This window comes from Hippocampus guttulatus, chromosome 2, assembly GCF_054856545.1.
Source record: "Hippocampus guttulatus isolate MCC_2025c chromosome 2, RoL_Hgut_1.0, whole genome shotgun sequence".
NCBI lineage: Eukaryota > Metazoa > Chordata > Actinopteri > Syngnathiformes > Syngnathidae > Hippocampus > Hippocampus guttulatus.
The window spans coordinates 26,052,754-26,072,407 of NC_141262.1; the positions used below are offsets into that span (position 1 = coordinate 26,052,754).

General features: G+C 45.6%; 3 protein-coding genes across 4 annotated transcripts; 1 reads left to right on the forward strand and 2 right to left on the reverse strand.

The window, feature by feature from the left end:
• The first annotated feature begins 2,257 nt into the window (after positions 1–2,257).
• On the forward strand, positions 2,258–4,403 carry cfap184 (cilia and flagella associated protein 184). The gene is made up of 3 exons (XM_086105016.1): positions 2,258–2,774; positions 3,428–3,778; positions 3,969–4,403. The coding sequence occupies exons 1-3, from the start codon at positions 2,379–2,381 to the stop codon at positions 4,260–4,262; spliced, it is 1,041 nt and encodes a 346-aa protein (XP_085961142.1). The 5' UTR covers positions 2,258–2,378; the 3' UTR covers positions 4,263–4,403.
• A 51-nt stretch (positions 4,404–4,454) lies between these two features.
• Positions 4,455–5,729, reverse strand: ccl36.1 (chemokine (C-C motif) ligand 36, duplicate 1). The gene is made up of 3 exons (XM_086105017.1): positions 5,568–5,729; positions 5,378–5,489; positions 4,455–5,298 (listed from the first exon to the last, which is right to left on the reverse strand). The coding sequence occupies exons 1-3, from the start codon at positions 5,635–5,637 to the stop codon at positions 5,205–5,207; spliced, it is 276 nt and encodes a 91-aa protein (XP_085961143.1). The 5' UTR covers positions 5,638–5,729; the 3' UTR covers positions 4,455–5,204.
• A 147-nt stretch (positions 5,730–5,876) lies between these two features.
• Positions 5,877–19,470, reverse strand: tbc1d14 (TBC1 domain family, member 14). 2 transcript variants are annotated; one of them, XM_086105015.1, is made up of 14 exons: positions 18,941–19,421; positions 17,244–17,937; positions 14,024–14,147; positions 12,054–12,178; positions 10,637–10,719; positions 10,428–10,545; positions 10,204–10,310; positions 9,571–9,651; positions 9,400–9,488; positions 9,245–9,316; positions 8,604–8,732; positions 8,410–8,519; positions 7,148–7,406; positions 5,877–7,063 (listed from the first exon to the last, which is right to left on the reverse strand). In XM_086105015.1, exons 1-14 carry the CDS (start codon positions 18,987–18,989, stop codon positions 7,007–7,009), a joined length of 2,097 nt encoding a protein of 698 aa, XP_085961141.1. In that variant the 5' UTR covers positions 18,990–19,421; the 3' UTR covers positions 5,877–7,006. The 2 variants fall into 2 exon arrangements, 1 of the variants encoding a protein (XP_085961141.1); XR_015100204.1 differs by lacking the exon at positions 5,877–7,063 and having other exon boundaries at positions 7,257–7,406; positions 8,600–8,732; positions 18,941–19,470.
• Positions 19,471–19,654: the final 184 nt, after the last annotated feature.

Here is a 19,654-nt window from a genome sequence, read left to right on the forward strand (position 1 = left end):
CAAGTGGACTTGTGTGATTTATAACAACAGAGGCACCAAAGCGACAAAGTTTTTTTTTTGTTGTTGTTTTTTTTTTTTGCTTTTACTTGAAGTTGTTTGAATTGGGCAAAGTGGGGGCAGCCATCAAAAGACGAAAGGCTCAAGGAGAGGGGGAGCGGGTAACACTAACCCACCACATCCAGGTGGTGGAGGAGTAGAACGGTATTGTGTGTGTGTGTGTGTGTGTGTGTGTGTGTGTGTGCGTGTGTGTGTGTGTGTTTGTTTGTGTGCGCGTGTGTATGTGCGTGTGTTACGATGAACTCTTGTCTAGTTTGATTTGAACCGAAACCAATGCGATTTCAGGGTCCAGGGGGTGACCTTTGACCCTTTGGCCAACATGTGCAAAGTCTAATTTCAACACAAAAACATTGCACATATGCACAGGAATCAAATCAAATCATATTCAGTGGGCGGAATTCAAGTATGACGAGGCCTTGAAATAGAATTTAAAAAGGTAAAAATTCAGCTCATTTGCCCAACTTCCATTTTGGACATCTTTTCTTTCTTATTGTATATTGTTGGATGTGTGTCTTCTTCCAAATGATCACGCAGTTGGCTCACAGATGGTGGTCTGGCATGTGGGTGGTCTAATGGTCAGTGTCTGTGTCATGTGGCAGAAAGATTTTACGCTGCAGGTAGCGCGCATGGGCGCGTGCACGCGCGCACACACACACACACACTGGACACGAGGCAGCGTCATGATGCTAAATTATGTTTTTTCCCTCTGGTTGATAATGAAAAAAATAGTGCGCAAAAATGCTTTTTTTTAAGAATGTTAGGATTTAAATGGTTGAATGATGCGCCGTTTTGTTTTTTCACATTTGAAAATATTTGGCAAAATACAATTTGGTGCAAGTCGCTTCTACATTTTATTGCAGGAATAATACAGCTGAAGTGAAAAAGCTTTCTCCCGAAACTACGACGTTTTTTTTTCTTTTTACTTCAGCAGCGTGTATTATTGTGGCTCAAGAGGATATGAAACCATGGTGCACCCCAAGCTCCAACATGAGCCCCTGTGTCTTTTTAAAGCTACAGCTCAGATTCGGTGTCACTTTTAGCACGGCTGATCATCTTTGAAGCTGCCGTTGAAAGTCTGGGCGTCTAGACAAGTCCATTCTGTGCTTTTCGGCCTACCGACATGAGGTGTCATTGTGAACTCAACATCTGTCCATGGAAAACGTATGCAGTGTTCAAAAAATGCACATCATTTTTCTCTTCATAGAGATGCTTCCATGTTGCAAACAAGCATATAAACCAAACAGGACACCCTCACAAGGTCGCAGTAATAACAGAAAAACAGAGTGTCATCACCTGAGGTGTTTTATTGGGAGAAGCACAGGTGCAAGCATTCTGGTGGTCATCATCTCTTCCATCTGTGCTTGATGGAAACGATACGCGAATGCACCTAATCAGTGACACAAAGTCTGCAGAAATTCTTAAAACTTTCATACAAACAAAAAATTAAGATAGATAGATAGATAAATCTATCACACACACACACACACACACACACTCTTAGTTCATACATTTAGACATCCACTGACTTAAATTATTTTTCAACATGACATAGTATCAGTCAGACATAAACATACAATAATGTATGTTTTGAATATAAATATCATACAATTTCAAATCTATCAAATAATTTAATTCTTAAAACAAAGTTAAATGACAAAAGCAGTGAAGACAACTCTCTCCAGCCCATGATCTTAGCTCAAATTTTTGCATAAAAAGATCTGAAATTTAATATACGGTGACAAAATCCCATCTTAAATGTAAGGCAGCAAAATTAAGGGACCGTACTTCATTAAATAAAAACAAACTAAAAAAAGCAATAATCACTGTTTGGTAGGTAGTCAAACCTGTTTGAGCCTGTATTATTATTATTATTATTATTGTTATTATTACTACTACTATTACAACTACTACTAGTAGTAGTAGGATGAGGAGGAGGAGGAGTAGGGGTAGTAGAACACTAACCTGAACTAAAGGCTAGTCATCGCATGAACTCAATTAGCATTAACAGAAAATAAGTTTAAGAACATTATATATAAGTTAAAATAAGATTCAACCATAAAACAACAAAAACGAGATTAAATATGATTTTGGAAATGTCATATCAATGATCGATCGATGACCACTCTGTTTCAATGCCGTTTGTTTGTAAAACACTGCCTTCCTGTGGCAATTATTTGTCATTACAGCTTTACGGAGCAACCCAGCCGGTTCGTTGCCACGACAACGAAGACAACACAACTCTTTTGCTAGCGGTTGTTCGAGTCCTCTAGCGTGACATACACTTGATTATACATTTAACGACAATCTTAAATTAAAAAGAAATGCATACTGGGCCAGAGGATTCATTAGAAAGTGAGCTGCAGGAAAACACAGAGGGGGATGTGGACCCTCTTAAACCTGAATCAGAACCCCCAAGAGGAAGTGAGGATCTTGACGGAGATGTTGAAGACATCAAAAATGATTCCATGCGCCTCCTGAAAGAGCTGGAGAAGGAGAACGACCGACTGAGCCGGCGCAACATGGAGCTCCAGGCACAGATGGCCTTCCACATGAGGGGCACGACGCCCCATGAACAAGACCCTGAGCCGGACATGAAGGAGTACCAAGAGTGCCTTGAGCACCTGGTGGAGCTGAGGCGGCAGAGGGTTTCCCAGATGGAGAAAGCTCAGCGGCAAGAAGAAGAGTTGAGGCTAAACAACCAAGAGATGCTCAATCGGGTAGCTAGATTATGGCTAGCTAGAGAATTTCATTTCTTTAAAGTATTTTGAAATGAATTAATAACAGGTGACTCTACTGCAACTCCAATCTCGAATTTCTGTGGGGTTTATTAGCGGTTATGAACCAGATTATTTGTAAATTAGCGCCCCCAACTGATATTGTCCTTTCACTGCAAGGGAAGTAATGTGAAGTGGTTTCTGCCACCATCTAGCGGTGGGGCTCTGACGCCCATGTCTTTTTATAATTTTTTTTTCACGTTTTATCGTTTGCTGAGTTTGAAAAGGGGACACTCTAAAACACTTAATATAAGTGTTTTAAACGTCACTTCAAATCAGAAATCTGTCATCGATCGTCACAAGATTTTACGTGGACATCTTATGCCCACTTAAACCCATGAAAAGATCAGAACGGTCGCCCCAATAGTTTGGAGTTCAGCCTTGCAAATGTTCAGCCTTTTCCTCTCAAAACGACGCTCACTGTAGAAAAAAAAAGTAACCTCAAGTGATCAATTGTCACTAAGGTTAACGTGGACTTATGCCCACTTCAACCTCTGAAAATATTGGAACGATCATCCCAGAAATCAGAATTTTATGGCCGTTAACCGTTTTTATCTTGAAGCAACACATAGGCTTTTTTTGTTGTTTGTTCCCAGGTGGAGGATGAAGGGCAATACCTGTTGACTTGGAAGAAGAAGGTGGCCGTCTCGCTGCTAAGAGGCCATTTGTCTCCAGAAGCGGCGCGGGCCAAGGTGGACGCCGCGCTGGGGTCCGAGCAGCGACATCGCCAAGAGCTGAGGAAGCTGCGTCTGGTCCATGCTGGGATGGAGAGCAGGGTGGTCCGCTTGGAGGCGGAGCTCGGCGAGGAGGACCAAGAGGAGGGGCGGGACCTCCTGCTACGGCAGTTGAAGCAGCTGGTGGCCCAAAGGACGCTGGAGAGGAAAGCGAACGAGCGGAGGAGTCAAGAGGCCTCCAAGATCCGGAAGAATATAAAGCGCACATTGGAGGTGTCAAATCCTTCCTCGGGGAAGTCCGCTTAGCTTGATGTAATCAATGCAAAATACCGGCTAATGAATAGCATCAGTGCTATAACCCTTTCAGAAATTCGAAATTTCAACGCAAACAGTGACCAGCACATGCAGACAGACAACCCAACAATTCTCACAGGCATATTTTCGTTATCCTCCCTTCTCACAGTTGCTGTCAAACATAAAGGAGAAGCTACACTGGAGTCACACGGAGGCGCAGGCCAAGCGGGAGCAGCTCGCCCGGCTGGAGGCCACGCTGACCTCCAGGAGAGACCTGCTGACCCGGACCAAGCGGGCTGGCGGCAACCTGCGGAGGGACAACGCGGAGCTGAAGCAGACGCGGGGACTACTGGGGAACACGCTCCTCTTGTGGGACTTTGGGGTCACTGTGGGGGCTGCCCAACGACTGCAGGACAAACTGGAGAAGCTCAAAGGTCGACGAGAAGAAATTGCGTCATTGTAGTCGATTCCGTTTTAAGCAGGGGTTCATTTACAGTGGTGCTTTGAGATGCAAGTTAGATTCATTCCGTGACTACCCATGCAATTTATGTTTCAATGATATGCTTCACAGTTAGCATCTCAGTGATGTTTTGCAATGGTTGCTAAGCACTGAGAGAAGCAGATAGCAAAGCTGATTAAAAAAAAAAAAATACACTTTGTGTCTTTTGTTTTATGTTTATTTTGACACAAAATTTAAACTGGACATTAAACAGCTTGAAGCCTTTTTTTCCATGAAGAATGACATGACAAAAAGAGAATCATTGCAATTTAAGTACATCATACCCACCAGAGTTGCAGATGATTAAATTGATTAACGTGCAGTTTACTACAGATATCTTTTGTTCACCAAACTTGGCTGCATGTTTTGCTCATACCTTCCAGACCGAGTAGAAAGTTTTTCATTCAAGTCATCATTAATAAAATTTCATTCATATTAGAAATATTGCAAAACAATGATTTATACCATTTTTTTATTTGTAGCCGCACTTAAAAACCAGATAAGCCCCCCCAAAGAAAGTATATAAAATCCTCCAGCAAATGGCAGCATTGCCCAATTAGATTACGTTCAGCGCAACGTCAGCATGTAGGTTTGTTACGACAGTTTTTTGTATTATTTCAAAGCACAATTAAAGTAAATGTTTTGATTCCCTCCAATTTTTTTTTGGGGGGGGCATGACTGATATGCCCCTCGCATTCGATTTTACATGAATATGCATACAACCTCAAGAGACTAAAGAGATTCTAACTATAAAACAAAAATCGGCGAGCGGCAAACCCAAGTTGGCCTAAAACATAGCCAGACGCTCATGACTACTATTTTTTTCTGCATGTATGACCATTAAAGCAGACTAAGCAAACGTGGACAAAGGTGCTTCACGAAGCCGCAGGCGGGCAGCGGAACCTTTCACAGGATGGATTCGTCCAAAGACTTCATGACTTTTTTCACCCAGGAGAGAGTCGGGTTGGCACAGATGTGATTGTTCTTTTTGGTCACCAGACTGCGAGGGCACAACATCGACAATGCTGGGAGAACATTTTGAGATGCATTCATTGCAACAAGAAGATGAAGAAACTTACATGACTCCCATTAAGGGGCATCGGCCGTCAGTCATAAAATAGGACTCAAAGATTTTGGGGTTCAGTCTTCGTGGGTAGTGTCTAAAGCAGCACTCTTCCGGACCGCTGGAATCTGGCAAATAAATAAATGGAAAGCACAATGAAACGCGTGGAAGGAGAAAGAACGCAAAGAGAAATGTTCAAGGCTCACTGTTGCCGACAACGGCCGAAATCATCGCGGCTGCCAGCGCGCAAAGCAGAAAGACGCGAATGCTCCTCATGGTGTGCTGCTTTCGGGAGATCTTGATGATGAAAGTGGTCGTGGTGCTTCTAAAGATGCAGTCCGCATCACATTTATAAATACGACACGTCCTTTCTGCATCGTGGAAGAAGGTGGGCACTTGTGGTTTTGACGCGACTTGTGACATCAACCTTTCCACTTTGCTTTCAAAGCTGCAGCGGAAATGAAATGCACTAGCGGTTCTCGCCCGCCTATGTCAGTACAATATAACAACATGAATATTTGCAAGTCCTTTATTTGGTCAAATGACATGTTCCTTTTCCCTCCAGCAGGCCAGTCCAAAGCAAGAAAAATCCAAACCTCAAGAGGACAGCAAAACAAAGACAGAACAGTGCAATCAACAGTTTACATTCAATTCTGTGCTGATCTGATTTTCTTGGAACTTTTCAACCACGGCGGATCAAAAGAGCCAAAGTCACGTGTAACAAACGATTAGCCGAGGGGATCGTCTCATTCTGGAAATACGACTGCACACACACACACACACATAGATAACCAAACTGAAAAGAGTCTGAGAAATGACTCCTGATGCACCCGCAGGGTCAATGTGCAAAAAAGTGTTATTGCAGTTCTGTGGTGTGTTGCTGCGCTTGGGGAGGGAGTGCAAAACCACATAGACTATATAGAAAGAAAAAAAAAAAAAAGACTTTTCCTGTTAACCCACAACATGTAGTCAAATTGAGCAATGAACGACAATCAAGTGTCCCCGGACGAAAAACCGAAACCCCACATTCACACCGCCAATTTTGCACTAGATAACAGAAGTGTGCAAAATGGACAACAATGCCCGAGAAACCGCTTCAATGAATAGTGCAACATCCTGAAATTAGCCGTCGAGATGAAGAAATAAGCCCCGACAGGACTGTGAGTATTTTGGTTTTCAAAATCCAAAGAAAAGCACCTGCGGCAGACAGCCCCTTTCCTTTAAGTAAAGCCCCCCCCCCCCCTTTCACACAATTAAAAGACTAACAGGGTGAAATGTCGAATAATGTGAAGTCCTCATTTACAATATGTCCCACAAATATTGAAAGGCAGCTTCTGACCTCGTTTCCAGAGAATCTCGACATGTAACATTACAACACAACAAATCGGCTCCAGAAGATTCGTTGGGGGAGTCACCATTAAAAAACGTTAAAGAGGATTGAGTGACAAAGTGAATGTGATAACTGGCATCTGGGTGGTCCCACGGGGGTCCGGGAGTGTGTCGTGTTGTGGCTCCTCTGCTGGGAAGTTCGTGAAGTATAAGGCACCCCTGCTCGGGTACTCACGGGTCCCCCGTTGACGTCATCGTGGACGTCGCTCCATGAAAAGACACGAGTTCAGTCTTCCTGATGCTTGTCCACTGTAGGTCAGCGCTTCAGCATCGGACTGCCTCGCTCCGGATCCATCTGTAACGTCTGCAGAACCTAAAAGGACACGGTCTCGTTAAAAATATCATGACGGTTCAAAACTAGTAACAGTCATGATTCTCCTGGCGCGTGATGGCCTACCTGCGCCCACTTCCTGTTTCGGCTGGTCATGTGGACGGCGGCGATGTGCTGGAAGAGCTGCTCGGCAGGGACCAGGTCGGGCAGGCGGGTGAGGAACTGGGCCATGTGGATGAAGTCCATGCCGGTCAGCACGTCCTGGAAGAGGCGCAGCAGGCCCAGCGCCGTGCGGAACAGGAACTCATCGCCGTCTCGGCAGAAGACGTCCCACACGCGAGACGCCAGGTCCAGTGGCAGAGACTTACTGTACAAGGTGAAGATCCTGGAAGAGTGAGTGGATGCCGAGGTTAGTTCTGGACATCACCCAAAAAGACCTGATGTGATTATGTGATTTTTTCTTTTTTTTTTTACTGTATCGTGACAAAAGTCCCAACTCGTCACAAAATGAGTGCAATGTAGCACACAATGATGAAAAATGACATATTACTGCAAATAGGGCGTGACTGATTAATCGGCCAATATTAAACCTTTTATAAATTGCAGTTTTTTAACTTATTAATAAATTATAACACAAGACAAAAACAATGACAAACACTACCACCACCACCCCCCCCCAAAAAAACCAAACAAAACAGAAAAATAGACCGATTTTTGTAGATGTTTCTTTCTGTTAAATAAATACTAAAGAACAAAGTATTGTAAAACAGAAACATTTTTCTATTATTATTGAAAATACGGACCCCCCCCCAAACAAATTGTTATTCAAATCATGATATATTTCTTTGAATTAACTGGTTGATTAAGTGGACCAAAAAAATCCATATTGGTCAGCCCTAATATGAAGGAATTCGGTGGCACGTATATATGTTTATATGTTTCAAGTGGAATCCAACCGTTTACTGCCAGTGACGTAGATGTACGTCGCACACGTTTTCAACAAGTTATGAACGTTGAACAGACATCCCAAATTTTAGAGGTTAAATTAAGTTCACTTTGAATGGTTGGAGTGCATTTTAAAATTTCACCCAAAGGTCAAATGTCCCAAACATTTTGTGAGTATGACATTGAAAATCGCCATCGGCTACCAAAGAAAGGAGAATTAAGGACAGGAAAAACGGCATGTTCTATGTGTCAAATTCGAAACGGAAATCTTGGAATTTTCAAAGCGACACGGACCCCCTGAAGAAACCCCCTCCCACCCGCCCAAACAGACATTTCCTGTTTTCTCAGAAGTGCCTGAAGGCAGACGCTATGAGCATGTGCGGGGAGCAAAGCATTTCAGTCAAGACTTTTGAAACATGAAGGAAAAAAAAAAAAAACCTCACCAGTCGATCAAATAAATATCGGGGGTCAGGTTGTTCTTCTTGAAATGTGCAAAGAGCTTTGGTAGGTTTTCTTCAAAGAACACCTCGAATGCAGCAAAGTACGTCAACATCTGCGGCCACACAAGAAGAAAGACATGTCAGGACTCCGCCGCGTCCGCGAGGCCAACCGTGATCGTATCTTCTCGTGCACCGACAAGGCTGTGGTCCACTCGGAAGAAGGCCATCTGACAAGGTTTGTTGAGCAGGTTGGCGAACGCAATGAAGGCATCGGCCGTGTCCAGGTTCAGGATGAGCACCGCCGCGATGAACGACATTCCCTGCACCTGCAAAGGTAAACCCACACGTAGCGTACCATAAGGAATCTGAAAAGTGGCACTTGAAGTCATTACGACTTACAGGAATCGGTCTGCCCACTACGGCTTTGGTTTCAGTTGCACTCAGTGGAAACCGATCACCTCAGAACAAGTGGTTCCGATCACCCATATGATATGTCGGGGGCGAGGTGACGCTGCCCTCTTGAACTTTCACAAATGCGGGCGGCTTTCAAACGACAATATCGATACAGTGTTGGTGTGATCACAGACAGAGCGATCTACATGAAGCAGACGCTCAAAACTGCTCAGTAAGCTACAAAAATGAGACTCCCTGTACACGCAGAGGATAAAGAATACATGCCGGCGTGTGTTGTCGTATGCTGCCTGCATGTGCGGATACCGTTTGTGTTGAAATAAGAGAAGCCGTACTGGACCTTCAGGTTAGAGAAAATAAATTTGGCCAACGACAAAACCAGAAAATGCAGACTCATGCAATTTTAAGTGAGCAAGGTGCCACTTACATAGCCGACATCCGGCCGGTAACAAGTGTAAGCCCCCAGAATGCTGTGCAGCACATCATGATAGGGTCCGCCCTAAACGACAAAGACGTTACAATGTAAACGGGAATTCGGGCGAACGAAGTTGCCCCGTGGCAAGTGTTGTGCCTCCCGCTGACCTGTTGGAAGATGCACAACTGCGGGAACGTTCTCGAGATGTCCAGCTTGATCAGCTCCAAGCTCGACTCCCGATTCGACGAGCCCGAATCTGGGGCAGGGCGACACGACAAAATGAGCTGCCATGTCAAAGACTTCCGGGCTTTTGGGCGGTGCGAGTGGCGCGTCCATACCTTGGCTTTCAGCCTCCGGTGCGTTGGCTGCTGTGCTCCTCCACTTTTCTTTGGCCCGCGCCAAGCAGATGTTATAAAGCTCTGCGGAGGCCAATAAACGGACGGTCATTAACGTGATATGGAGCTGCAAATGTACCGCGTGGACTTCACCATCAGTCTCCGCTGATCAATAAATCTTTGTGTCCAGCCTCAGGGACGGCGAGCACATCCGCTCGTAGCCCTGAGGTGGCTCAGGACACGCACGTAGGCAAAAAAACGTGATCATGGGGAGCATGCTTTTTCTTGCCGTACGCGGATAAAATGTAATAGCACATCCACTACAGTAGGTGGCAGTGGTGCTCTCGTATACTGTATTTAAATTTCAGACAAATGCACTTCCAATCTTTGTTGTTACAGACGAAAAAAAGTGATTCAAAACAAAACGCTAACAGGAAATTAGCATCGACCTCGGGAGTGATAATAAAGTTATTGTTTGTTCTTTTTTTTTGGTTTTCTTTCATATTAATAAGCATCTAATGCAGTGGTTCTTAACCTGGGTTCAATGCGAACCTCTTGATAAAATTGCATTGTACCGCGCTGGAAAGTCGATTTGAATTCAATTCATTGTCCAGCCCGAACACTGAGCAGCAGTACCATGAGTGATGTTAAGTTCATTGCCCACAGCCAGGCTCCACACTTTGCCTCTGACGCTGGGCGGGATGCCCTGCCACCACAGGTCCCTCACTCGTCGCGACGTGCACCTGCGGAGGACGGGAGCGCAGAGGTCAAAAGGTGGACTCGCGAGCCACTGCCGACGAGCTCCCAAATGCGATCGACGGGATTGAACGACGCAGTGGGCGGGCTTGGCGATGACTAACATGGCGCTCCAGTTGGGCAGGATCTCCTGGTTCCACGTCTGCGCGGCCGAGCCGATGCTCTCCTCCAGCTTGCAGCGCTCCTCCAACTGCTTCTTTCTCTTCTGAGCCTCCTTCAGCTCTACGGCGACGACAAGCACGACGGAAAGGCATGCTGAGACACGACCGGGAAGGATGTGAGAGAGTAGAAAAGTGCTGGGAGATCATTTTACCTCTCTTCTTGGCCTGCGCCACCATCTCTTCATATTGCTGCCTGTGTTTCTCGGCTTCCTCGGCCGGCTTCGCCGGAAGATTACTGGAACGCATTTGTACAAATATAGTGGGCTTTGGGGCTGCATTACACAAACAGAAGCGGCAACAGGAAGTGTTTGTTCTCTTCTCCTACTTTCAAAAAAATGCAGCAGAATGATCCCCGGTTACAATGCAAGTGTTACATATGCTTTGTATGTGTTGCTGCTCCGCGTGATTAAGGGGAAGTCAAGTAAAAACCTCTATTTACAATAATATGTGCTGTGCTGTGCTGTGCCCCCCCCCCCCACTAGTCTAAAAGCAGCATTCTGATTCATGTTGCGCTTGTGGAATGTGACTCATTCACCCATATTTCTCTATCTCAGGGGGGCAGCCATTTTGTACTGCCAGGCATCTGGACACTTCGTGACCACAAAAACGCAAGTCTGGCATGTCAACATTTTCGTTCGTCATGCCGAATAATGTGATGACATGTCACGTCGGGCGGCCCGGTGATCCAGTGGTTAGCGCGTCGACCTCACAGTGCAGCGGTACGGGGTTCGATTCCAGCTACGGCCTTCCTGTGTGGAGTATGCATGTTCTCCCCGTGCCTGCGTGGGTTTTCTCCGGGTACTCGGGTTTCCTCCCACGTTCCAAAAACATGCACGGCCGGCTGATTGAACACGCCGAATTGTCCCTAGTTGTGAGTGTGAGCATGGATGGTTATTCGTCTCTGTGTGCCCTGCGATTGGCTGGTAACCGGTTCAGGGTGTCCCCCGCCTACTGCCCAATGACATCTGGGCTGGGCTCCGGCACGCCCCGCGACCCTTGTGAGGATAAAGTGGATCAGAAAATGGATGGATGTGTTACGTCGTCTTTCGAGGGACTGGGCGCGGCGCGCACAGTCACAATGTGTGTACAGTGTACCGATGAGAGACGGACTGGCGGACCAGCGATATTTACTAATGGAAGCACGGTTAAAATAACATGACCCACTGGTCAACTGATGATAACAGTTTGGTTCGAATTGAAAAAATTATGGGAGTGACGATGGCGGACGGGCACCCAGGCCGCTGACGGATGCCGGCCCAACAAAATTTGGTCAATTGCCCATGTCTGTTACATATACAGTGTTCCCTTCATTCTGTTTTGTTTCGTGTGTAGTTTTAGAGCAATAACAGGAGCGCTGGAAGTTTAAGAGCGTTTAAAAATGTTTCTGGAGGTTCACTGTAGTGTTTCGAAGACCACGAATAAGACTGGTGAGTTTTGATTGAGGACAAAAGGTTCATACAGCAAAAATGGGAAGAATGGGGGGAATGTGAAGATAAAAGAACGACTATGTATGCTTTCATCATCCGCGTGTAAAGTAAAACTGATAGCAAACCCAGTGTGTTTACATACGCAGGTCTGTCCTCCAGAATGAGAGCGGTGGTGGAGAGAGGCTCAAAGTCCAGGTTTTTCCTGACATTCTGCCTGGGGGACGTCAGATTGCTGTGTCCAGCTCTGCCAGTCTTTGTTTCATATTCCTGACAAGGAAAAAAAAAAAAATGGCAGAATGCTTGTTATCATTCATTTGAGAGTTTCTGGTCTCCAACATCTGACGAGAGCAGCACAAGGCCGTAAATAGGTCAAAATATGGTCACACACATGCACATCGCTGCTTAATAATGCAGGCTGAGTGACCGACCCACCATCAACTTAGCGTGCCGACACTCTGAATGTACTGATGATCCAAGACTGATGAAGTTAATTAGATATATTTATTTGTTTGGCCAGGCTTGGAGAGGAAACGACAGAGCACAAATCTTTGAGGGGTACCATAAAAAAATAAATAAACTTGAAGAGGGATTTAAAAGCAGCCATAAAAATCTTGTGAAGCACTTACCGTGGGCCTACAGCCAAATAGTAAATGCGTTGTAAAACGAACCGCGTGCGCTTTGACGCCAACACGTGAAAAGCGATTTGAAAACAAAAACAAAGTCAAGCCCTGAGTGCATGAAATCTTTTTTTTTTTTAAGAAATTGAGATCATTCCTCAGTGGTGCCTATTAGTTTCATTTTAGCCGAAACTGCGCTTTTTATTTTTGCTGACGTCTGAGTCATCCACCTGCTCCCTGCTACGAGCAACACAAAGCGCCTTCCAGGAACTCAAAGGGGCTATTGTGTGAAATCAAGAGGCATCCTTCCGCCTGCCGAACAAGCGAAGGAGGCCGCCGGCTCGCGCCCGGTATCACATTGCTAACTCACCATGAACACAGCCGTTCCGCGCACAACCACGGTCCTCCGGGGTGTCGGGGAGGGATGATCTGGGAGTTTGAGTCTCCGCCGAACATTAGCCGAACGTCATGGCTGCACCCGAGGGGGCTCGCTACTGGCGACGGTGCCCACGAGGGCCGGCGGAGGGGTGGTCGAGGGACACACTCGGCGTTGGAAAACACGCGGCCGCACGGCGGCACCCATTTGTGCGGCGGCTCCCTTCCCCCCGGCTGTCTGGAGAGGGATGCTCGCGCCAGCTGTTCCGCATAAGATCTGGAGCGGACTGCCGTGTGTGCGTGTGCGCGCGCGCGCGTGTGTGTGTGTGTGTGCTTGAGCCACGGCACTGAAAGGCTCTGGGTTCTGCGGTGCCCTGCCAGTCTTTCTAATCAATCCCAAAGAAACAGATCATCGTTCCCGATGATGATATCACTCCATTTCAGATGGATTTGGATTGTTGAAAAATAAAAACAGCATCGTTGCTTTCTACAAGAGGAAAAGGTTGTGCCGAGTGAAAAGCGCCACAAAAGGTTTTTCCAAGCCAGTCTTGAAAGCAGCAGCAAAACAAAAGACTTGACATTGGAGCTTCCCCCCTCCCCTCCTTAACCGATTCCGCAGCTCGGATATGAGGTTACAGCCACGGATCAGGTTGTGAAGCACACGTGGCTGTGAGCCTTTTGCTGCCCAGATCGAACTCTGAAAATGCTCAGAGTGGTGCGACAACAGCGAGTCAGAAGGACATGCTGGCAATTTTTTTTCCAAGCAGACATTTTGATATTAAGTGGTGAAAAGCGCATTTTAAAAATACATCTAGTGGTGGCGGGGACCTTTAACCCTTTCAAGGACTGCGGGTACTACAGTGGACGGCTAAACATGCTTTTAGGTTACAGGGTGCATGAAAGGGTTCGAGAAAACGACACTGTTGTTTTTAAAATGGTGCCATTTACAAACCTTATGCAACCTTACGATGCCCCAGCTGACAAAGTCCTTGCATAATTATTTTATCTCGAGCGAGGAGTCGTAAATAGTCCTTGGCATTTATCACGACAGCGTGCTGGACAATGATAAGCGATGCTTTCATCAGCAATTGGGGTGCGATGGAAGCAAACGTTCCGTTACCTTCTGTATTCTTCTCGGGTCCTTGACGGGCCCCTCGCGTGGGGGCACCTTCCCAAACAGCTTCCATCCAGCATCCCGCTGTTCCACCGAGCGACTGTCCTTGACTTTCCTGGCAAAGAGGCTCCTGAAAAAAAAAAAACACACAATGCAAACTTCTCGGTTCAGACAACCTGACGTCACGCGAGATACCGCACCCTAACTCCATAATAATAAAAACAGTCAGCCCGAGTGTGTCCATTTGCCTGTTTTTGCTTTCATGTAGGCGTCACACAAGTGTAAGTGAGGGCTTCCACTAGAAGTGTGAATGGGAAGTGGGTGCAAAAAGCAAAGTCCAAGTAGAGCGATTAAAAAAAAATAATGAAAAAAAACCAATGCTATGGTGTTAATGCACTGACCTCATGCTTGTTTATCCAATCAAGGCTGACTTTTACATAGCAAACCCCCCCCCCCCCCCCCAAAATAGACATTTACATGCGAGAGGCTTCATTCGTTTTCACAGGGAGCCTATTGACCGTTGTCAAGTCTTGAATTGTTATTTGGACAGATCAAGCAAGATACGTTTGGGCCATCGGCAACTGTTCTTCTCAAGCATGCAGATTTGAGTGAAGATGATGATGATATCACGTTACATCATGTGCTCTTTGACAAAGGTTTGAAAAAAAAACAGTAGGGCATGATGCAGTGAAGAGATGAAAAGGACTCTTTAAATACATTTAAGTCTTTGAAGTGATCAGTGTCCGTCTTTGGACTCGCCGGGAGCGGCAAAGCCATACCAGGCACTTTTCATTCAATGCAAACGACAGTGTTTGCTATCTGCGACATATTCCGCTTTTGCGTACAGAACAAATGTTGACAGAGCTATTTTGCGCGTTTAGATTCATGGGCGGAGCGCTTCGAGTGGAACAGTAGGCGAGTCCAGCGCTGTCGCACGAGCACGACGATGACAAGCAGTGACAAGATGAGAGAAGGCAAAAAGGTACGTCGAAAGTTCAAAGAGCTGCTAGTGGCCGCTACAGTAAAATCCAGACAAGAGTGTTTGAAAACCCAGCGGCAGTCCCCCCCCCCCCCCCCCACACACACACACTTAATCAACCTGCGATTAAATCAAGAGTGGAGCCAAACATAAACCATAATTGAAATATCCACAAACCTCCTACCTGTCAATGTACAAAAGAAGTGAAGGGGCAGTCATCCTGCTCTGACACAACCTAAAAGGCTCAAAGTCGTGTCCTCCAAAGTCGGGCGCAAGGACGTCGGGTAATGCCTGAGTGCGGAGCCAGAGGTGCACATGCCGGAGTTTTGGCCCGGGGAGTGATCGATATCACCAAGGAACATTTCACTCCTCGCTGCTCCACCCTTTGCGGCGGGCGGGTGGAGAAGTCTGAAGGGCAGCGAGGGGAATGTGTAACTTCACAACGTGAATGACTGATAACGATACAATGCCGCTGCATGGGAGCGCGTTGGCACCAGGAGCCGCTGAGTGGCTCCGCCGTCTCAACAAGGACAAAAGCAAGAAGCCATGCTGCCAACCATAACCAGTAAGTGTGAAAGGATTTGTGGCGATTAAGCGGTGCGTCGAGATTAAAATGCATGAACAGAGCTTGCTGACTTAATTTGGTGCATGTGAAACCGGCACTTTTCGTCACATTCCTTCGCGAAATGCTTTGTTGTCTACCTTTAAGCGATGGGTGTTTGAACAAAAAAAATAAAACATTTAAAAATTTAAAATCATGTGACCCATACAGGAAGTGTGTCGTTGGGATGTACCGCGCCAAATTGTGCTTATAAGGAAAGAAACCGTATGGACACGTTGTGGGTTTGTTGGATGGAGAGGATACCCGCCAATGTACCTGTGCCTGTGCTTGGACTTTTTCTTTGCTTCTACATGGATCGTTGGAGAAAATGTTCACGAGTCGGGAAATATAATATCTTCTGGTGCCCATTAAGGTCAATCTTTTCCTCCTTTGGGCATTGTTTACCATTAGTTTTTAATTAAATCTTTGTTCTCTTAAATTAGAAGGAGATGATGCCTGTACCTGTGCCAGTGCCAAACCTTTATCATCTGGTACTTAAATATTTATATGCACCATCTTCATCTTCATCTGTTCGCTGTGAACGAGTGTTTTCTAAGGCAGGGGAACTCGTGTCCAAGAGGAGAAATCGCCTTGTAGCAAAGACACTTACAAAATGTTTGTTGCTCAATAAAAATGTATGAATGAATGAATGAACGAATCGATTTTTGTTGTTTTTCTTTCAGATGATTGAAGACTTTGATACACAAAATCCCATATAGACTGTAAGGAAAATGCTTTACCTCTAAATGTTATTCCGGAAATATTTGCTATATTTTGCATGCCAACTCATTTGAGTATTTATAGAAATTTTGAACCCTTCTCACAAAGAACTCGGCAAATGAAATTCTACAATGATGAAATCATATTTTAAGTAAAAAACTAGCAATTCAATAAAGTTTAAATATTATTTCGTAGGCTACTTTTGAGTATACAGCAAGCAATTTTTTTTTTTTTTACATTTAGTTTACTTGCAATGATTTTAGATGTACAGCAGAGGTCACTATTGACTGACCAACACAGTCTCAATACAGTGTCAACACGGTTTTTCAATACACTCCTTGATGTATCATCTACCCATCAGTACTTGTTTTTTGTAAATCCTGAGGTGGGTTTTTTTTTCCAGACCCCACGGGAGCATAGTTTGGAAGTTCCCCCCCACCCAACACTTTCTCATCCCATGTGTTTTCCACTTTTTATCTATGAGTTTGGGGTGCCATCTGGTAGGCCGTCAGATTCCCCTTTCTGTCTCCCCCGTTTTCGGGGTCTTGGATGGGTTGAAACTGTAAAATTTCATTGCTCTGCACTTACGACATGTGCAATGACAATAAGTTAAATTCTATTCCATTCCTGATCCTTTGCAAAAAAACGAGTCATACGACTGATGTTTACTGACTTACAGTAGCTGTGAATGTTGTCTTTGTTAGTGTCTTCATGACTGCATGATACTGCCTCTCTGTGGCAAAGTCACACACCCCAGAAGGAGTCGCAATTTAATTCACCATGATTCACAAACTGCAAAATCCTGTTTAATTAAGGTGTGACCAGGTCTCTCTATCACCTTTTGCGGGTGCATATGAAACAGATTTCCCTCGAGAAACGAGGATTTACTACAGCCTCGATTTACAAGTCTAGTAAAAGAGACTTACCCGTTGAACAAGCTTGCGAGAGATCCCAGTTTCTTTTGCCTGCCATCCTCTTCCTGTCTCATGACTCCAGGTGGACTCGTTTGCACCGGACCCCTGAAGTCCTTGGAGCACGAAGCAAGCGCAACATCGGAGAAGGGAGCAGTGCAGCTGTCATCGGTCTCCAGGGTGACGATGGCGCTCGAGTCGGAGGTGACAGTGAAATGTAAGATGTCTTCGTTGGACACCGAAAGCTCCGTGCTCATGCTGGACACGCTGCACACCGAGACGTCGTCGCTGCGGTTCAAGGTTCGATGGCCTGCGGCGGCTCCGGGCAATCTGAGGCCCGGGCTGAAGAAGCGGGTGGCGTCAAAGCCGCTGCGTGGGAAGCTGGACGACTTGGGCACGCCGTTGCTGTCGGAGGAGTCGTCATCTAATGTCAAAGTAGCGGGAGAGTCTCCCCCGGAGACATCTGGAGGGTTGAGCTCCAAAGTTGGGATACCAGAATCCTGGGAAGTCAGACTGTGACTGTCCAGGTCAAGACTGAGCTTCTCTAAGTTGCCGTGCAAAATGGAGGTTGGGGGGGCGCCTGGTGTGGATTGACCTTGGAGGACCAGGCCCGGATCTGAGACATGCTGCTTGGAGAGGTTGTGATGACTGGAGAGAGAGGAGCCTTTTACTTCACAACCGTTCTCCACAACAGCTCCTCGAAACACACCTGTGAAACAGGCATTTCCATTGAAAGTTCGAATAACACAGTCTCATATCTGTAATTTAGCATCAGCCTAGCCTACAAGACCAAAAAATGATACATAATAATTGTGATACATTTGTTGTAATATTTATTTATTGCTTCCATTTGTTAATACAAATAAACGGAACGTGAACCGTGAAAAAAATATTCGCACCCCATTCACAATATAAATATTGAGGGGGAAAAAAAATCTCAATTCGATCATTTTTCAAAATTTCTCAGCCCTACTGCTAACACATAGCCGAAACAACCGTTGACTTCTAACGCTTAGCATCGACAGTTGCAGTGTTATAACCCTTGACGCAACCATATTTGAACACTCAAGGCGGACAAACGCGTAGACAAATATCACAACGCTCACGGGCGTCTTTATCCTCTGCAAAACGCGCATAATATGACAGCGGTTTACGGAGTCGCAGTCGCTCGATACATTTCCATGGCAAATGATTTAACATTCACGTATTTGGCGCTATTAATACCTTGACTAAACATTTTAATCATTCAGTGACCAAACTTGTAATTTCATAAAGTTCCCTGTTCAAATTAAGTGAAATGTCACGTTATATGCTTTCTTTTTAATAAAGTAGTACTGTGTTGTATGAAAATAAAACCGTACACGATACAAGAGAACAAACTGGTTTTACAGAGTCTAATTACTAGTACTGCAGTATTCACGAGTTGGTCGTATGTCAGGAAGTCAAGAGCTGGAGTTTGGTTGGCTGAGTAAGTACCCAAAAGCAGCTCCTTGAGAATGTGTTCATTTTGTCTTTCACTGTTTGTCCCGTTCTTTCCTTACCTTTGGGTTACATGAAATACGTATTAAGAAGCTTTTACATCACGTGCATTGCTTTAATCTTAATCCACGCAAGCTATTAATAGTTAATTAATGTCTACCTGTATTAGAAAATGGGCTGCAATGTTGTCTGTGTAAACAAGAGTGTGAGTTTAGTGAGGCAAAACAACCTACCACCGCGGCTCTCCGTCCGGCCCCGGTCACAGGGGGTCAGGTTCGCCATGGGGGCCGCTCGAAGCTACAGGTGGCCGGCCGCCGTCTGCGAGTCGGAGCGCTCCATGGTGATGCGGCAACCACTATCACCTCCCCGGCTTCTCCTCAATGCAGCTCGGCGTGGAAAAAAAACATGACCGCCCCGAGGTCATCTAGCGACGTGAGAGGGGAAAAAAAGAAAAGAAAAAAACGGACTCGGAACGGAACTCGTTCGCACCCTGAGCCCACTTGTCTTTCTGCGTTTCCTCACTGGAACCGAAGCCGAAGTGGACGCTCTCGAATGGGTATTACGACCGCGGTTCGGTGAGCAAGGGAAATGAAGAAGTTCAGTCGCTTGAGTTGGCATCTTGTACCTGTGTGCCTGTTTCCGCCGCCATTTTAAAACAAACTTGCGACAGAGTAATCGAGCCCTGAGTGTTGACGTCGGATGAAGTCACCTGTCCACGACACAAGACATAATCAATCGACCTCCCAAACTACGAGACTCCATTGTGACTCTCTTGAGATTTCATTTTGTTTTTATTAGGACTTGTGCCTTGTTCTATTTCACGACTGGCCAGAAAATAGCTTTTCATAAAAAAATTGTTAACCTGTTTTTGTTCCTAACTCTTCAAATTCCCGTTTCTTCGCACACGGTGAAAATGTTAAACCAACCTAAAAAAATCACTCTCCGTA